Source organism: Moschus berezovskii, chromosome 1, assembly GCF_049115385.1.
Source record: "Moschus berezovskii isolate FMDL1 chromosome 1, NW_MosBer_1.0, whole genome shotgun sequence".
Lineage (NCBI taxonomy): Eukaryota > Metazoa > Chordata > Mammalia > Artiodactyla > Moschidae > Moschus > Moschus berezovskii.
Window position 1 is genome coordinate 10,012,263 of NC_142460.1, and position 16,347 is coordinate 10,028,609.

At 45.9% G+C, this 16,347-nt stretch overlaps 1 protein-coding gene across 1 annotated transcript in view; it reads right to left on the minus strand.

Annotated features, from left to right (window-relative positions):
* The window catches only part of COL6A5 (collagen type VI alpha 5 chain), a 161,995-nt gene that overhangs the window by 95,150 nt on the left and 50,498 nt on the right, over positions 1-16,347 (minus strand). Inside the window, exons 8-17 of the mRNA XM_055416595.2 lie at positions 13,261-13,836; positions 11,115-11,455; positions 10,928-11,009; positions 9,048-9,190; positions 8,108-8,200; positions 5,088-5,141; positions 2,898-2,969; positions 2,560-2,586; positions 2,424-2,468; positions 2,281-2,334 (exon numbers count right to left, since the gene is read on the minus strand). Of these exons, the coding sequence (XP_055272570.2) occupies positions 2,281-2,334; positions 2,424-2,468; positions 2,560-2,586; positions 2,898-2,969; positions 5,088-5,141; positions 8,108-8,200; positions 9,048-9,190; positions 10,928-11,009; positions 11,115-11,455; positions 13,261-13,836 (1,487 nt within the window). The remainder of the gene's footprint in view (positions 1-2,280; positions 2,335-2,423; positions 2,469-2,559; positions 2,587-2,897; positions 2,970-5,087; positions 5,142-8,107; positions 8,201-9,047; positions 9,191-10,927; positions 11,010-11,114; positions 11,456-13,260; positions 13,837-16,347) is intronic.

The window sequence follows — 16,347 nt, forward strand, 5'->3', positions numbered from 1 at the left end:
CAGCACTTCTCACCCTGATTACTACAGATCCACCTCTCATCTTTGCCTTGCATCTATGTCATCCCCAACACATCCTCCACATTACTGTCATTGAATATTTCTAAAATGCAAATTGGATTGTGACCTCCTTGCTTAAAATCTTTTTAAGACTCTGCATTCCCAATGGCTGTGATCCAGACTGCGTCTCCTTGGCTCACCAGTGCGTTCCCAAACCCTTTTGAACCCCAACTCCCTCCACCTGAACCCTAACGCTCATACCAGGCAGAACAACTTTCAGGGGCCCCCCAGGCCTCCGTGTCTTTGCTTAAATGGATGGATAAGAAAGTTGTGGTACATATACACAATGGAATATTACCCAAACATTAAAAAGAACACATTTAAATCAATTCTAATGAGGTGGATGAAATTGGAGCCTACTGTCTAATCAAGGCTATGGTTTTTCCAGGGGTCATGTATGGATGTGAGATTTGGACTGTGAAGAAGGCTGGTTGCCAAAGAATTGATGCTTTTGAACTGTGCTGTTGGAGAAGACTCTTGAGAGTCCCTTGGACTGCAAGGAGATCCAACCAGTCCATTCTAAAGGAGATCAGTCCTGGGTGTTCATTGGGAGGATTGATGCTAAAGCTGAAACTCCAATACTTTGGCCACCTCATGCGACGAGTTGACTCACTGGAAGAGACTCTGATGCTGGGAGGGATTGGGGGCGGGAGGAGACGGGGACGGCAGAGAATGAGATGGCTGGATGGCATCACCGACTCGATGGACATGAGTTTGAGTGAACTCCGGGAGTTGGTGATGGACAGGGAGGCCTGGTGTGCTGTGATTCATGGGGTCGCAAAGAGTCGGACACGACTGAGCGACTGAACTGAACAGAACTGAACGGATACAGAGTGACGTAAGTCAGCAAGGAAAGCACTAATACACTGCTGCTGCTAAGTCACTTCAGTCATGTCCGACTCTGTGAGACCCCATAGACGGAAGCCCACCAGGCTCCCCCATCCCTGGGATTCTCCAGGCAAGAACACTGGAGTGGGTTGCCATTTCCTTCTCCAATGCATGAAAGTGAAAAGTGAAAGTGAAGTCACTCAGTCGTGTCCGACACTTAGCGACCCCACGGACTGCAGCCCACCAGGCTCCTCCATCCATGGGATTTTCTAGGCAAGAGTACTGGAGTGGCTTGCCACTAATACACTAACGATGACCTTACATGCGAGGCAGCAGAAGAGACACAGATACAAAGCACAGACTTCTGGACTCTGTGGGAGAGGGCGAGGGTGGGCTGATTTGAGAGAATAGCATTGAGACAGGTATATCACCATATGTGAAATAGATGACCAGTGCAAGGTCAACGCATGAAGCAGGGCACTCAAAGCCAGTGCACTGGGACAACCCAGAGGGATGGGATGGGGAGGAAGGTGAGGGGGTTCAGGATGGGGGACGCATGTACACCATGGCTGAGTCATGTCAGTGTATTGCAAAAACCACCACAATATTGTAAAGTAATTGGCCTCCAATTAAAATATTTAAAGACCGCTCCCTCTGTCTGGAATGCCCTTTCTCCATGTCTTGCTAATTCCTATTCATTGTCAGTTCAGGGATCATTTCCTCCAGAAAGATTTCCTGCACTCCCTCCCCACTCTTCTCTGGGCCCACACAATTGCCTACAACATGATCCCACCCGCATCCTGCGCTCCATTAGCTACTGATATCTCTGTCTTCCCAACCACACCAGAGGATCCCTGAGGACAAGGGCAGTCTGGTTCATCTCTGAGTCTTTCGTGTATAACTCAGTGTCTGACACACGCTAGGGATTCAAAAGTATTTGATGAATAAGTGAATCAGAACATAAAAGGAGAGCTGCTTGGAACCACGGAGGCACACGTCAGTGAGTGCTGGAGTGAACTGAAAATGAAATGCAGACATATACAGCACTGTGATTTGCTATACCAAGTCCACCAAAATAAGTCTGTCCCTTTCTCTTGCTTTTTTTTGGATGCAATAAAGAAAACAAGTTGCTGATGGGCAAATGGATTCACTTGCAGACTTCCAAAAAGCATGCTCACAGATTCTTGCAAGGCTTGGATCTTTCTAGCTTGGAAATTCTTGAAAATTGCAGTTACCCTCTTGCCCCAAATGGGGATGCACCATCTATTCAGTGGTAATAGGCTTCACTGTATGCCAGTCAGCTGTCCACTCTCTTCCTCATAACCTCTGACACACTACAGTTAAGACTATCTCTAATGCCAAATTGTCCTTCTTTGATGTACGGAAAAGTGTTACCTGGGAACCTGGATCACCTTTTTCTCCCTTTTTCCCAGGAAGTCCATGAAAGCCCTAAAAGAAGACAAAGCAAACGAAATTCCCATTAAAGATACACATCGATCTGATGATGATTTTGTGGCACTTGAAGAAAAATGGCTTACCTCTTCCCCATCCAGGCCATCAACCCCATCATCTCCATGTTCTCCCTGAAAGACAGACAAGGCAGATCTTGGCCACCCAATGGGAAAACTAATCCCATTAGGAAGTCAGATTTGACTAAGAAGTAACCACACGTACCTTATATCCAGAAAATCCTCTGGCTCCCTGTAAAAGATTAAATATCTCTCACTGGCATGTCAAAGACCGAACGTGGATTCACAGCCTATTGGGGCGGGAAGGGGCTGCTTCCATGAAGAGTGACTGCGCTTTCCATTAGTTACTTTTGGCCACAAAGAGGTTATGGGTGGAATTTATAATTAATGTTCATAATTTCTTGAAATGACTAAAGAGACTTAATCTGCAGAGGAAGAAATTAGCACATAATTAGAGACAGGGAAAGTAGGAGGAGGGATGGGAGAGGAAGGGAATGGAGGCGAGACGGAAGATGCCACAGGGAATTTAAAAACAACATTCACCTTTTGACCCCGCTGCCCTGGACATCCTGCATTCCCTCTGCTTCCTTGGGGTCCAATTTCTCCTCGAGTTCCCTAGGGAAAGGTACCCAAACAGATATCCATTGTGATTCTTTTGCCAGAAAGCTGCCAGCCATTTACTTTTCCAGAGTGAAGCCAGAACAGGGCACTCTGAGCTCCAGTTAAAGCAAACTTCCCTTCACACTGGTTCATTAACTCTGTTTTTCCCCTGGATTCAAACATTTTCCTTTCAGTGCTTCCAAGATCACACTAATGTATGACGTGAGCTCAGTTGCTTCCCTGCCCTCAACAGAAAGCACGGTCAAAGGTCTGAAGTCACATCACTTTGCAGCTACATTTCAAATGCTCCCCTGACATTTGTTGGCCCTGACATCTTGCCCAGGTCCTAACCAGCCTGGAAAAATCACCATGGCTCATGGCAGAGAAGCAAGTTGGTTCCAGGGGACAGCAGCTGAGAAGAAGCAGCTGATCAGAAGTGACACTGCCTCAAGCCAGTGCTCACAGGAAGGACTCCCCAGTTAAAGATCCCCCAAATTAGAACATCCATACAGGGAAGAGCATCCAAGGTCAATGGCCTGTGCGTCTCTCACTAGTCCAGCTTCTCCCAGGAAATATTTCAAATACAGGTAAGGGCTGGAATGGGCTTCCCTGGTGGCTCATATGGTAAAGAATCTGCTTGCAATGCAGGGGATCTGGGTTCGATCCCTGGGTAGGAAGGATGCCCTGGAGGAGGGCATGGCCACCCACTCCAATATTCCTCCCTGGAGAATTCCATGGACAGAGGAGCCTGGTGGGCCACAGTCCATGGGGTCTCAAAGAGTCAGACACAACTGAAGCAACTTAGCACACATGCACACACAAGGGCTAGAATAAAATGAGTCTCAAGAAAAGAACAATACTGTGTTTCCTGAGAGCTGGAATCCCCAGCTGTCTCTTTCCCCGTTGTGTCCTGGAGGCTTGCCTCAGATCTGGGTGCACAGAAGGTGCTCATGGCTTGCTGTATGGTAAATACTAGCAATGAACTCAGTTCTCTCCTTCCTGGGAGGTGAGGGGAGAGGCAATTTTCCTCTCACTGCTTTGCTTTCTTTCTTTTCACTGAGGATTGTTTGCAGTAAAAGCAGGAGGCCTCACCCATGGCCACAGGTTGCTGAAACCGAAAGTGAACGAAAGTTGCTCCGTTGTGTCTGATCCTTTGCAACTCCATGGACTGTGGCCCGCCAGGCTCCTCTGTCCACGGGATTCTCCAGGCCAGAATACTGGAGTGGGTAACCTTTCCCTTCTCCAGGGGATCTTCCCAACCCAGGGATAGAACGCAGGTCTCTCGCATTGCAGGTGATAAGAGGAACCAAAATGTCCCCACTGTTTGGACTCAGCCAGCTGCGGGCTCACAGTCCGGCAGTGGGTGACACTTCCCGTCACTCAGATCCTGACTGGCTCGTCAGCTCCATAACCCCTCCACAGGTACAGGGTGGGTAAACCATAGTCTTTGAAGAAGTTATAAGTTGACAGAGGAGGAAACCAGGGATCAAGAACTTAACATATCTTATTAAGGTTTCACGTCTAGGTCAGCCTTGGGCCATCCGACGCTGGAGGCTGTACTTTTAATCTCAATTTGCTATGCAGACAAGGGTTCTAAGCCGGTGGAGATGTAGGTTGGATACCTCCGAACTTTCCCCATCCCAGTGGAGCCACCCAAGTGGTTTCCGTTCCTCCAAATCCATTTTTATAATTTGACTGATGAACCAAGAGAGAGTTGTGGTTTGGAAGTCAACGATTGAAGTTCAAAAGCCTTGTGCGGCGTAGGACCATGGCACCGTAAGTGGGGGTGCTTGGTCCGCTTCTCTCTCCACACTGGAAGCGCTGGGCTGCTGTCCAGAGAGACACCTCTCAGCCTTCACCCTACACAGGGGCAGACGGAGGGTGCCCAGTTCCTCGCCATCCCCCAAAAATGTGCTGGGCAAAACGTGGGTGAGTCTGCTCCCTTCTTTCCCCCAAAAGTAGATCCAGCAAGTGCCTCGTGACGCAGACAAGGAAAAGGGGAAAAAAGCAGCCCATCCCACCCCTCAAGCTACAAAAAGCACATAAACAAAACCCCACTATTCCTTCTGGAAAATAAAGCTTTTTTAATGGAAAAGGAGAGAGTGTGGTGGGCAGTGGGTGACAGAAACTTACAGGCTCTCCCTCCTCTCCCCTGTGTCCCCCGCTGCCTTTCACACCTGGAAAACCCTGCGGGGAAAGAGAAAAAGCCATCTTAGCCATCCTTCATCAACTCAGACCTGTTGCTTTAGGTATTTCAGGCAAGTCCCTCCCTCCAGCCTAGCTGTGGTATTGCAGGCGCGGCTGTGAGTTTGGGGAGAGCTGGGCAAGCACTGGGGCTGGCTTTGGTCCTGGCTCTCGGCTCTGAAGCTCTCTGCAGAGGCGGCCCTCCCGTTGCCTCCAGAAGGCTGGGTTTGGAGCCCCGATGTCCTTCAGGGCCAGGTCTGTGCCTGGGGGGTTGCATGGAGGATAGCAGCGTCCACCACAACCCCTTCAGTGGGCAAACTGAGAACATTTCCAAAGACATCACTTTACTTTCTTCCTCTTTTTTTTTTTTTGAGGACAAGAAGGCGCCTTCTCCCCATCAGCTCTAACCACTGTAATCTATCTTCTCTCCCCCTCTTGTTTCATTGTCTCCTGGTTTATTTCTGGCAAGGACTTCACTTGAGGTTTGCTTTCCTCACCCTCTAACACAGATCCCCCGTCTGCTCAGTATACTGGGGGGTTGCACTCTTGGAATAGAATTCTAGTCTCCAGCAACATAATAAGAGAAGAAACTGTGCTAAACAAAACATCGTAACTTAGTAAAAAGTCCAGGGGAGAGATAAATTAGGAGTTTGGGATTAATGTATACACACTTCTGTGAATAAAATAAGTAAACAAAAAGGTCCTACTGTATAACACTGAGAACTCTACTCCATATTTTGTAATAACCTACAAGGGAAAAGAGTTTGAAAAAGAATACACACACACATGTGTGAATCACCATGCTGTATGCCTGAAATGAACACAACATTGTAAATCAACTGTATTTCCATAAAATATATATTAATAAATGTATTAATTAAAAAATTTAAAAGAAGTCAGTAAAAAGGCTGAGACCAATTATCGTTTCACAAGGATGGACAGTGTAACACTACTGTGCAGGAATCATTTTTGAGCCCTTAAAATAAAAAAGAGTCTCCTTTTCATTGTGAGATCTAAAATGCATTTGAAAAAGTGCATAAAAGTAAATAGACTATAAAGGTACAGCTTAATTGTTATGAAGTGAATATCAGTGTAACCACTGCCCAGGCCAAGAAATAGGACATGGCTGATACCCACACTTAGCAGTTACCCCAATCACAAACCAGTCCCAACCCCTTCCCTGGGAACACAGGCTTGTTTTCATGACAGTATTTCCAAGTCTTTGAAAACTACTTCACTACTTAATTATTCATCCCTAGATAGAATAGCTATAGGATAGTTTTGCCTGTTTTCAAGCTTTTTATAAATCTATCATACCATATGTGCTTTTCTGTGTTTTGCCTTTTTTTGGCCATTATTGTGTTTATAAAATTTATACCTGTTGTCAAGTGTAGTTGTAGGTCATTCATTTCCATTCCCTTAGAGCATTTCACTGAATTAAAATACCATGATACATATATATATAAGATATATTTATTTATGCTATTGCTAGGTAATTCATTTTTTAAGAGCTATTACTCTACAAAGCTACACTCTTTTTGTAGTTCAATCATGACCCACTGTTGATGAAGCAAAACTTTCCCCACCATTTCTAACACCTCTTGCCACCTTTCAAACTGTCTAAAGTCTAAATTGCAAAGCCAAAGAGCAATACTCCAAAGTCTACATAAGAAAAAAAAAGGAGTCATTTTTAATAGTAGAATCGAAAGTGAGCCTTCTGAACCCTCCTACACTGTTGGTAGGAATGAAAATTTGTGCAGCCACTATAGAAAACAATATGGAGGTTCTTCAAAGAACTAAAAATAGAGTTGTCATACAATTCTGTGATCCCGCTCTTGGGAAAATATCTGGGGAAAAAAAATTCTAATTTGAAAAGATACAAACACTCCAATGTTAATAGCAGCACTGTTTACAATAGCCAAGATATGGAAGCAGCCCAAATGTCCATCAACAGAGAAGTGGGTAAGAAGACGTGGCATATTTATACAATGGAATATTACTCAGCCACAAAAAAGAAAGAATGCCATTTGCAACAACATGGGTGGGCCTAGAGATCATCACATGAAGTGCAGTAAGTCAGGGAAAGACAAATGTCATATGATATCGTGTATATGTGGAATCTAAGAAACTATACAAATTAACGCATTACAGAAATAGACTCACAGACAGAGCAAACGAACCTATGGCTCCCAAAGGGGATGGAGGGGAGAGACCAACTAGGAGTCTGGATTAGCAGAAACATACTACTATATAGAAAATGGATAAACAAGTTCCCTGTAGAGCACAGGGAATTATACTGAATGTCCTACCATAAACCATAATGGTTTGTTACAGGTTTAAAGAAAAAAAATGTGTATATATATATATGTGTGTGTGTGTGTGTGTGTGTGTGTGTGTGTATAACTGTTGGCAAAGTAATCTCTCTGCTTTTTAATATGCTATCTAGGTTGGTCATAACTTTCCCTCCAAGGAGCAAGCGTCTTTTAATTTCATGGCTGCAATCAGCATCCGCAGTGATTTTGGAGCCCAAAAAAAAATAAAGTCTGACACTGTTTCCACTGTTTCCCCATCTATTTCCCATGAAGTGATGGGACCAGATGCCATGATCTAGGGAGGCCTGGTGTGCTGTGATTCATGGGGTCGCAAAGAGTCGGACACGACTGAGCGACTGAACTGAACTGAACGGATGTATAACTGAATGTATCTCTCTATATATATGTATAACTGAATCACTTTGCTGTATAGTAGAAATTAACACAACATTGCAAATCAACTATACTTCAATAAAAAAAATTTTTTTTTAACGTGAACCTTTCTGATCTGGCTTCTACCCCAGAGAAGTCACACGAATGGCCCAAAGTAATTACCTCAGCATCAAGTGAAGGCTGCAAACCCAACTGCTCAATCTCAGTTCCATCTATACCAAATCAAAGCCCATTAGGTACAACAGTGTCACAGCTGAATGGTACCTGGGAGGCTCGTGGCCCTCGGATCCCCTGAGGTCCTAGAATCCCCGGGCATTTGCAAAACTTGCAGCAGCAAGTCCTCTCTGCAATGTTCCCCTGGAAAAAAGAAAACTTGAGTGAGAAACTGCAGCGTGGAAATTCACCACGTAAGAACCGCATGGACGTAAATCGTAATTCACTACCTACAGCCCATCCTCTCTCATCGGGGGAGAGACTGCAGAGAATAGAGGTGTTTTTTTGTTTTGTTTTGTTTTTTTAACCTTGAAGAGAAAGCATCAGATTAGCAATTGCACTGGCAACATACCTTCTCCAAGGAAATGACCTCTATTTATAGAAGGGGCACTTACCACACAGATGACCACTGGTTGATTCCTGGTTGACAGGCTCTTGATTCCTGGGATTTCTGCAGCATAAACTGCTGGGGTTTTTTGATTTGACTAGGGATTGGTTGGGTTTTTAGTTCCCTCAGCTTTCATTTGGTGAGATGACAAAGGATGAAAGGTCATGGGGAAACAAAAACCAATGCTCTGGGCTTTCACACTTTTTCATATGCTAAAGACCATGTACTGAATTTGGGGCAAACAAGGGAATCTTTGAGAATACTCATCACGATTCCAGCCTTGTTCCCAGGGCATGTTTTAAAAAGATTCATCTATTTGTTTTTGACCGCGCTGGATCTTCACTGTTGAGGGCTTTCCTAGCTGCAGGAAGCAGGGACTAGGTTGCAGCGTGTGGGCTTCTCGCTGTGCTGGCTTCTCTTGCTGAGGAGCCCAGGCTCTGGGCACTCGGGCTTCCGTAGTTGTGGCGCATGGGCTTAGCTGCCCCGAGGCATGTGGAATATTCCTAGAACCCACGTCTCCTGCATTGGCAGGCAGATTCTTAACCACTGGACCACAGGGAAGACCTCCCAGGGCGTTTTGGGGTATTTTGTTCAGCAACTCACCAGATACTGTGAGAGCATACTGCCCAGCTCTTTCATTCCAATGGTCAGGTGAGTCCGGTAGTCAAATCCTTTTCCAAATTCAAAGCTGGAAAACTCGCCGTGAGTGGTTGCGTTTAAGGACACTACCAGCAAAGCATCAAGTCCTAGGCAGCAAAAAAGTGGTGATAAAACCCAAGGAATCACACCCCCAAAAGAAGGAAAGCCCATCTTATTTCCTTTCAGTGAAGATGATTCAAAGAATCAGAAAGAGGAGGAAAATAAGAGAAAGAAGTGCTCCTGACATTGAAGAACTCAACAGCGGCACTGCCTGCAGCTTCTGTACACACATGAGGCACTGGTTCCTGACTTCAGCATGCAATCTATGAAATCTTACACAAAAACACTAGCAGAAAACTGTGTTTAACACCTCACCACCAGTCCTAATGGAGTTCTTGGGCATTTGAAAGCAATTTTTAAGAAAGGGTATTGTTTATCTTCAGAATTCTTCTGAATACTTTTTAACATGGGAGTTAGTAACATACTTTTTCTCACCACTTTAAAAACTGAAGTATTATGTAAAAATTCACAGTGCTGTGTTAGTTTCAGGGCACAGCAAAGTTATTCAGTTTGATATATATATATATATATATATATATATATATATATACAGTAGGTTATTCTAAGATGCTGAATATACTTCAGTATATGTGCTGTACAGTAGGGCCCTGCTGTTCATCTGTCTTATGAATAGCTGTGTGCATATGTTAATCTCAAGCTCCTAGTTTATCTCCCCCACCACTATCCCCTTTGATAACCATACGTTTGTTTTTTATGTCTGTGAGTCTATATCTGCTTTGTAAATATTTGTCTTTCTCTCTCTGACCTGCTTCACTTGGGCTTCCCTCATGGCTCAGCTGGTAAAGAATTGCCTGCAATGTGGGAGACCTGGGTTCGATCCCTGGGTTGGGAAGATCCCCTGGGGAAGAGAAAGGCTACCCACTCCAGTATTCTGGCCTGGAGAATTCCATGGATGGAGGCAAGGATAATTAACACAGAGGGATATAGAAGCCCAGCACCCTTGCCTGAAGTGTACAGCCTGCGCTCCAGAGACCCTCGGGAATCAGACCAAGGTGAGGACTTCATGAAGACACATTCGTGTCCACAACCTCCATTTTTCACTGCTTCTGCCTCTACCTCGTAAGCCACATACACACAGGTTCCTCTCCCAGATTCAGCTTCTAGGGAACTGAAGACAGTTCCTACTGTGTCTGATTTTCCATGGGAGAGATTGCATCATGGATTTTGAAAAGCACTCCTCACTGTACCGCCCCTGTCCATGTCATAGTTTCAGATGAGCTGGGCTCAGAAACGGCGTATCACAGAGACAGCAAGTGTCTTAGATTCCCTAGAAGCTGAATCCGGGAGAGGCACTGGTGTGTATGTGGCTTACCGAGGTAGAGACAGAAGCAGTGAAAAGTGGAGGTTGTGGACACGGATGTGTCTTCATGAAGTCCTCACCTTGGTCTGATTCCCGAGGGTCTCTGGAGCGCAGGCCGTACACTTCAGGCAAGGGTGCTGGGCTTCTATAGCCCTCTGCATTAATTACCCTTGCCTCCGGCCATCAGGTGGAATACTTAAAACCCCAACCTCCCCTCCAAGAATCAGGTCATTGGTAGGGTTAGTCATGGGCACCAGGTGTAGAAGGTCACAGAAATGAGCACTTGACTGCGGCATTGCAGTATCTGGGGGAGGCCTGTGTGGGCAAGAGGGCTTGGGCAGGGCACTGGTGCCATCTGCTTCAAGGGGCCGGGCAAACCCCAAGTTCCAGAGCACCCGCATAGGTAGAGACTTGTGCGGCACATCCCCTGCTTCATCATTTACATCTTCAACTTCAAGTTTACCTGCTTCCCTGAGCCTGTCCGATTGATCTTCAAGCATCAGTTTGCTTTCACCCCCAAGACCATCTGAAAAGATGACCAATACCTAGAGAAGAGGAAAGCGGAGAACGGGATGCCTTGAGAACAAAGCACATAACCGGGAGGGAGAAACTAACGAAGGGACGGGCAGACTGGAAAGCGACTTGGCTACCTGTCCTTGGGACGTAGACGCATTCTCAAACGTGTCCCACATGGACTGCAGGAACTGCGCGTTCAGGTGAGTCGGCCCACTGACGGTGACTTGCAGGAGGCTGTCAAATATTGTTTGCTGGTAGATTTGGAACTTGGCAGGGACATTCTGGTCACTGTTCACCTTAAAGGCCACGCTCACCTGCACCTCTGCACCTGCCCCGCAGCTGACACCCTTGATGGAGGTGATGTCCTCTAAGATGCCTGGGAGGTATGATTCCAGCCGGGGGTGGCCGTGGAACAATGGCTGGCCCCGCAGGTGAGTGGAAATGTCGAAGCCAACCACAATGTCCAGAAAGCAGTCTGCAGACCAAGGAAAACAAGGCCACATTAATGACCAGCCAGGAGTAAGGAAGGGCAGAGGGTTCTGAAAAGGGGGAGCATCGCAGTCTAGGGCTGGAGGGTCTCTAGGACCCAAAAATTTCTGATAAGGAGGATACTGGCTGCTGGGTCAGCATGCAGTTCAGGTGTTTCTTCTGACCCTTTCAAATGTTACACGTTTTGGTGGCTATTTGAAGTCTAATCCTGGTTTAGCCTCATTCTCAGACTGGCCTCATCTGTGTGTGTGTGTGTGTGTGCATGCATGCATATTTTCTTCATTTAATGAGGACATATTATGATGAATATAATTATAAAATATAAAATATTTGGATTGTTCTTAGAGTTTATTTAGTCCAGAGGCCATCAACTCAGTCGGCAACAAAGGACAGGAGGGTCACGTTATCAAGTCAAGTGGGCAGGGGTGAGAGAGTGAACGCAGAGCAATGACCCCTCTGTTCACCTTTCACTTCCAACTGAGAGTCTCCATGTGGGAAAGGGGGCCCAGTCCGGTCACATTGTCTGATTTTTTCAAAGAGAAGCCTGAAGTCTACATTTTAATGCAAAACCTCCAGTCTGTAAATGCTATCAACTAATTTCACAAGATCACAACACCAAACAGGACAAACTCAATTCAGCAGCGAGCTGCTTCTTGGTCACCCATGACCCTGTCTAGCTGCTCATCTTACACACGAGGAGATGGTGAGGCAGAGTGGGAACGCTGACTTTCTGATTCCAGTCCTGGGCTCCTCCACCACTGTCATCTGCCCCCAGTGAGCACCCCACCAGACAACTTGGAAAAATCAATGTGTTTTGTAAAAGAACTGGCTTCCATCATAGTAAGTCTAGAAACAGAAGCCCTGTGGGGAATTTCTGCCTGTTGCTCAGATTCCATAAAATATTATCCTTCACTGATGCTCTGTCAGTGACTCAACGGACATGAGTTTGGGTAAACTCTGGGAGTTGGTAATGGACAGGGAGGCCTGGCGTGCCACAGTCCATGGGGTCACAAAGAGTTGGACACGACTGAGCAACTGAACTGAACTGATGCTCCGTCCTTCCAACTTCCAGTCCCAAGTGTACAAAACCGGAGTCCTGCACACAGCTCTCAGGTGGAGCTGAAGAATGACATCCCCCTCAGATGGACCACAGCTCTGCACTTATTTTCTTCAGTTCCCGCCCACGTGACTCACTTACATGACACACCTGGCCTTTGCAGCCATCAGCCCCGGTGACCTCTGGAAATTAAATAATCCCCAAGGATGATTCAAATCTTTACTATGTTATGATTATATGAATGCCATCATTCAAAGAAGAAAATGTACCAGACATGTGCTGATACAGTTGACACAGACACATGCACACACATGCACACATACTGAGTCCCTTACAAGATGGTTCAACAAAGTTAAAACAGGAAAAAGTCCAATAAGCAAATGTTTATTTTACTTACTTCTTGTGGGATGCAGGGTATTGCTCTGGGACTTCCAGAAGCAGAGAGGATAAAAATAGAAGGCTGAGTTTCAAGTGTTAAGAAGAATATAACCCCTGGATTGTAGTGGAGGAGAGGGCTGACCCGGGCACACAACCCAGGGCATCCTCTGGCCTCTGAACCCTTTCCCCTGCCTTTGAGGAAGGCTGACCAATCCCAAACTTTTGGAAACAGAGGAGACACCTATTCTCATTGCGTATTATTCTAAACCACATCCTGTTAGATTCACCCAAAGACACCCTGGGAAATGGACAACCAGGAAGCTGCAATCAAACAAAAGCAAAGAAGGAGCACTTACTGGTTTTCCCACAACTCTGGCAGATTTCACGGATCATTCTTTTCTTCACATCCACATTCTTTAATTGATCAAAGTCTTGAAAAGTGATGACTTTTCCAGAACTGCCCGTTATCGGCAGGAGCTGTTCCTTGTAAACGTCTCCTATGCCCAGAGCCAGAATACAAATGCCAGCTTCTCTCAAGGCCTGCACTGCCTTTGACACATCATAGCGGGGACCCCCAGACGTGATGACCACCAAAGTCTGAGGGACACCAGCGTTTCTTCTGCCACCAGCGGATGGCTCAAACATAACGCTCACTTGCCTCAGGGCCAAGTCTATTCGTGGAAGCCCCTTGCTCTTTGTGATAGCTTGAATCCGAGACTTCCATTCGATTGTAGTCAGAGAGTTCTGTAACTCGATAATTTCTTGGTAGCGGCTCCCATATTGGGCCATCCCAATTTTCATCTTCTGAGACTGAATGTCAAAGCTATCAATTAAGTCTGACAAGAAAGTTGTCATGGTAACAAAGTCTGAATCAGATACCATGTCAGAGCCATCACAAAAGAAAATCACATCAGCTTCTTGAATGCTGCAGACTGCAATTGAAAAAAAAAATGGATCACTGATTGTCCTCAAGAATCATTATACACTTGCCCTTCACTCAAATATTTAACTGCTTCTACTAAATCCTCGCAGTCATGGCAAATTGAGATAAGATAACAGATGAGAAATCACAACTGGCCCTCAAAGGGAAGAAAAAGCAGTGGTGAGGAAAAGGTTAACAGGCTTCGTTTCAAATTTTAATAATTTACATGATACATCTGAAAGGACACTGAAAGCTACTCTGAGAAAGGAAGGAAGAAGTTTGACTAGATTGACTATATTCATTGAAAGGTCACTGCATAGGCCTGAAATCCGTTCAACACTCCCACACCGGAGCATCCACCCAAGATGAGTGCCACTGTACTCTAGTGCCATTAGTAATTCTGTTATTATTAACGCCACCACTTTACATTTGTGTTGAAAATTATCATTTTAAAAATGTGTTCAGCATACAATAATGGTTAATATTCATGACCACCTTATGAGGAATTATTCTGATCTTAAGTAGAGAAAAGGAATTCCGTGGTTAAGGTGCCTCAGAATAGGCAATCACTCTGCAGTGGAGCTGGTATCTGGATCCCTTTTATCCTTAAATCCAGCACTTTTTTCTACTACAAATTGCTTTAATAATATCATAGGCCAAATATTGAAACTTCATGGACAAGTACTAGTCAACATTGGTTACAGGGTCATCTTTCTGAAGTCCCATGTGACATGACCCAAAACAAGGAATGATCTTTAACACTCAGTTTCCATCAAATGCAAAGGCTGGGATGGGGCTGTATTAAAGTGCTCAGTGAAGGTAACTGGGATGATGGGGCATGCATCGCAGACTTCTTTTGCCTCTTCTGCTTCCCCCTCTTTCCTTCAGAGCTGTGTCCCCCTAATAAACATCTTGCATCCAAAAGTTAGACTCTATTATCTCAACATCTATCTCAAAACTCCGTCTCGACACCTACCTCCAAATGTAGGTGTGGGAGATGAGAAGAAAGCAGTCCACAAGGAAAAGACTCTAGTCCTACTAATAGTCCTAGATTTGGTGGGGATCCAGTGATAAATAAGAGTCCCAGCCTGCCCAGTGAACTCAGTCTTGTTACAAGGACAAATAAGGAAGCAGCAAACATGTGTTAGATGCTACCATTGGGAGAAATAGAAGGTGCAGGAGTCAGGGGACACAGCAGGGACACTGACACGTACTGGGTCCGAAAACTGGCAAACAAAACCTGAAAGGTGACATGCAAGCTAGATGCAGCCAGGGGAAGCCGTAGGCTGGTGTGTTTGTGCTGGGTAAGGTGATGCATGCGAAGATGAAGGGCTTTCAGGATGACCAGAGAGGCTGTGAAGCAGGTGGCAACTGAGGTTGGAGCTGACAGCAGGACCTACTTGGAACTCAGGAGCTTAGAAACGGTAACCCGCAAGCAGATCGGTGACAGAGCTCAGTCTGTATCAGAAAGATGCCTTGCGGACGGTCGTGTTTTCCTAAAGAGGATACCCACATTCTGTAACTGAAACCAAGAATCTGAATTTATCGCTTACTTAAGTAAAGAAGGGCTGTGGAGGTCAGACGTAGTTTTACTCAGCCCAGCAAATGCTGGTCTGACACAAGATTTGGAGGGGAGGTTTTGTTTGGGGTTGGATGATTTCACAAAGAATGGAGCGGGTTAATGTCAGTGGACAAAACATGATTTGTGTTGGAAACAAAAGCAGGTTTCAAGCTAGTAGAGAGGAAAGAAGGGAGGTGGAAAGGAAAAAAAGAAGGAAGTCGGAAAAGGGAGGGAAAAAGAAGAAAGCTAGCTGATTGGTTGATGTGTTTGCCATGTGCGGAGGACCAGGCCAGTATCTGGGAAGGATCCCAGGCTTCCAAGGAGGCACAGTGACCCTCCGAGAGGGCGGGTCGGTCTCCGCTGCTTTTCGGACAGGTGGCAGATCATCTCACTTGACCCCTGCTCACTCAGACATGATGCCTTAGCTCACCCTACCCCAGGGCCATCTCCTGGTTCAGCTCTGACCCCTCCCCTGCTGGTTCTTGGAAACTGGTGTCTGTTATCCCATTCAACTCCCACTCCTGGCCCTGATTCAGAAAAGCTCACTGCCCTGCTTGGACTTGCAGTGGTCCGACAGGGTGCTGACAATCCCATTTAGCGGGTCCTGGAACTTTGAAGACAAAAGTCTGTTTAAAGCACGAAACCTTCCACTTGAGTTTGACCTGAACCTGATACAGAGTAGTTGCACTGGGGCCATCAAGCAAACGCACAGCGCAGGCAACCACGAAATGAGGAAAGCTGAATAGGGCCCTAGGAAGCGCCAAGGAAAGGGAAACGAGAGGCCGGACAGCAAGGAACGCTTCTGCAAACTTCTCCTATAACGTCTTCAGTACGGCAGCGAAGGACCTTTAGATCTGGCTGAACCAAGAATGCATTTCTCTCAGAGACGAGAAAAGCGGTAGCCCGAGGAGAGGGACGTTCAGTCCCTGCCCTCTGGATGACGGGAAGCCAAGTGCCGTC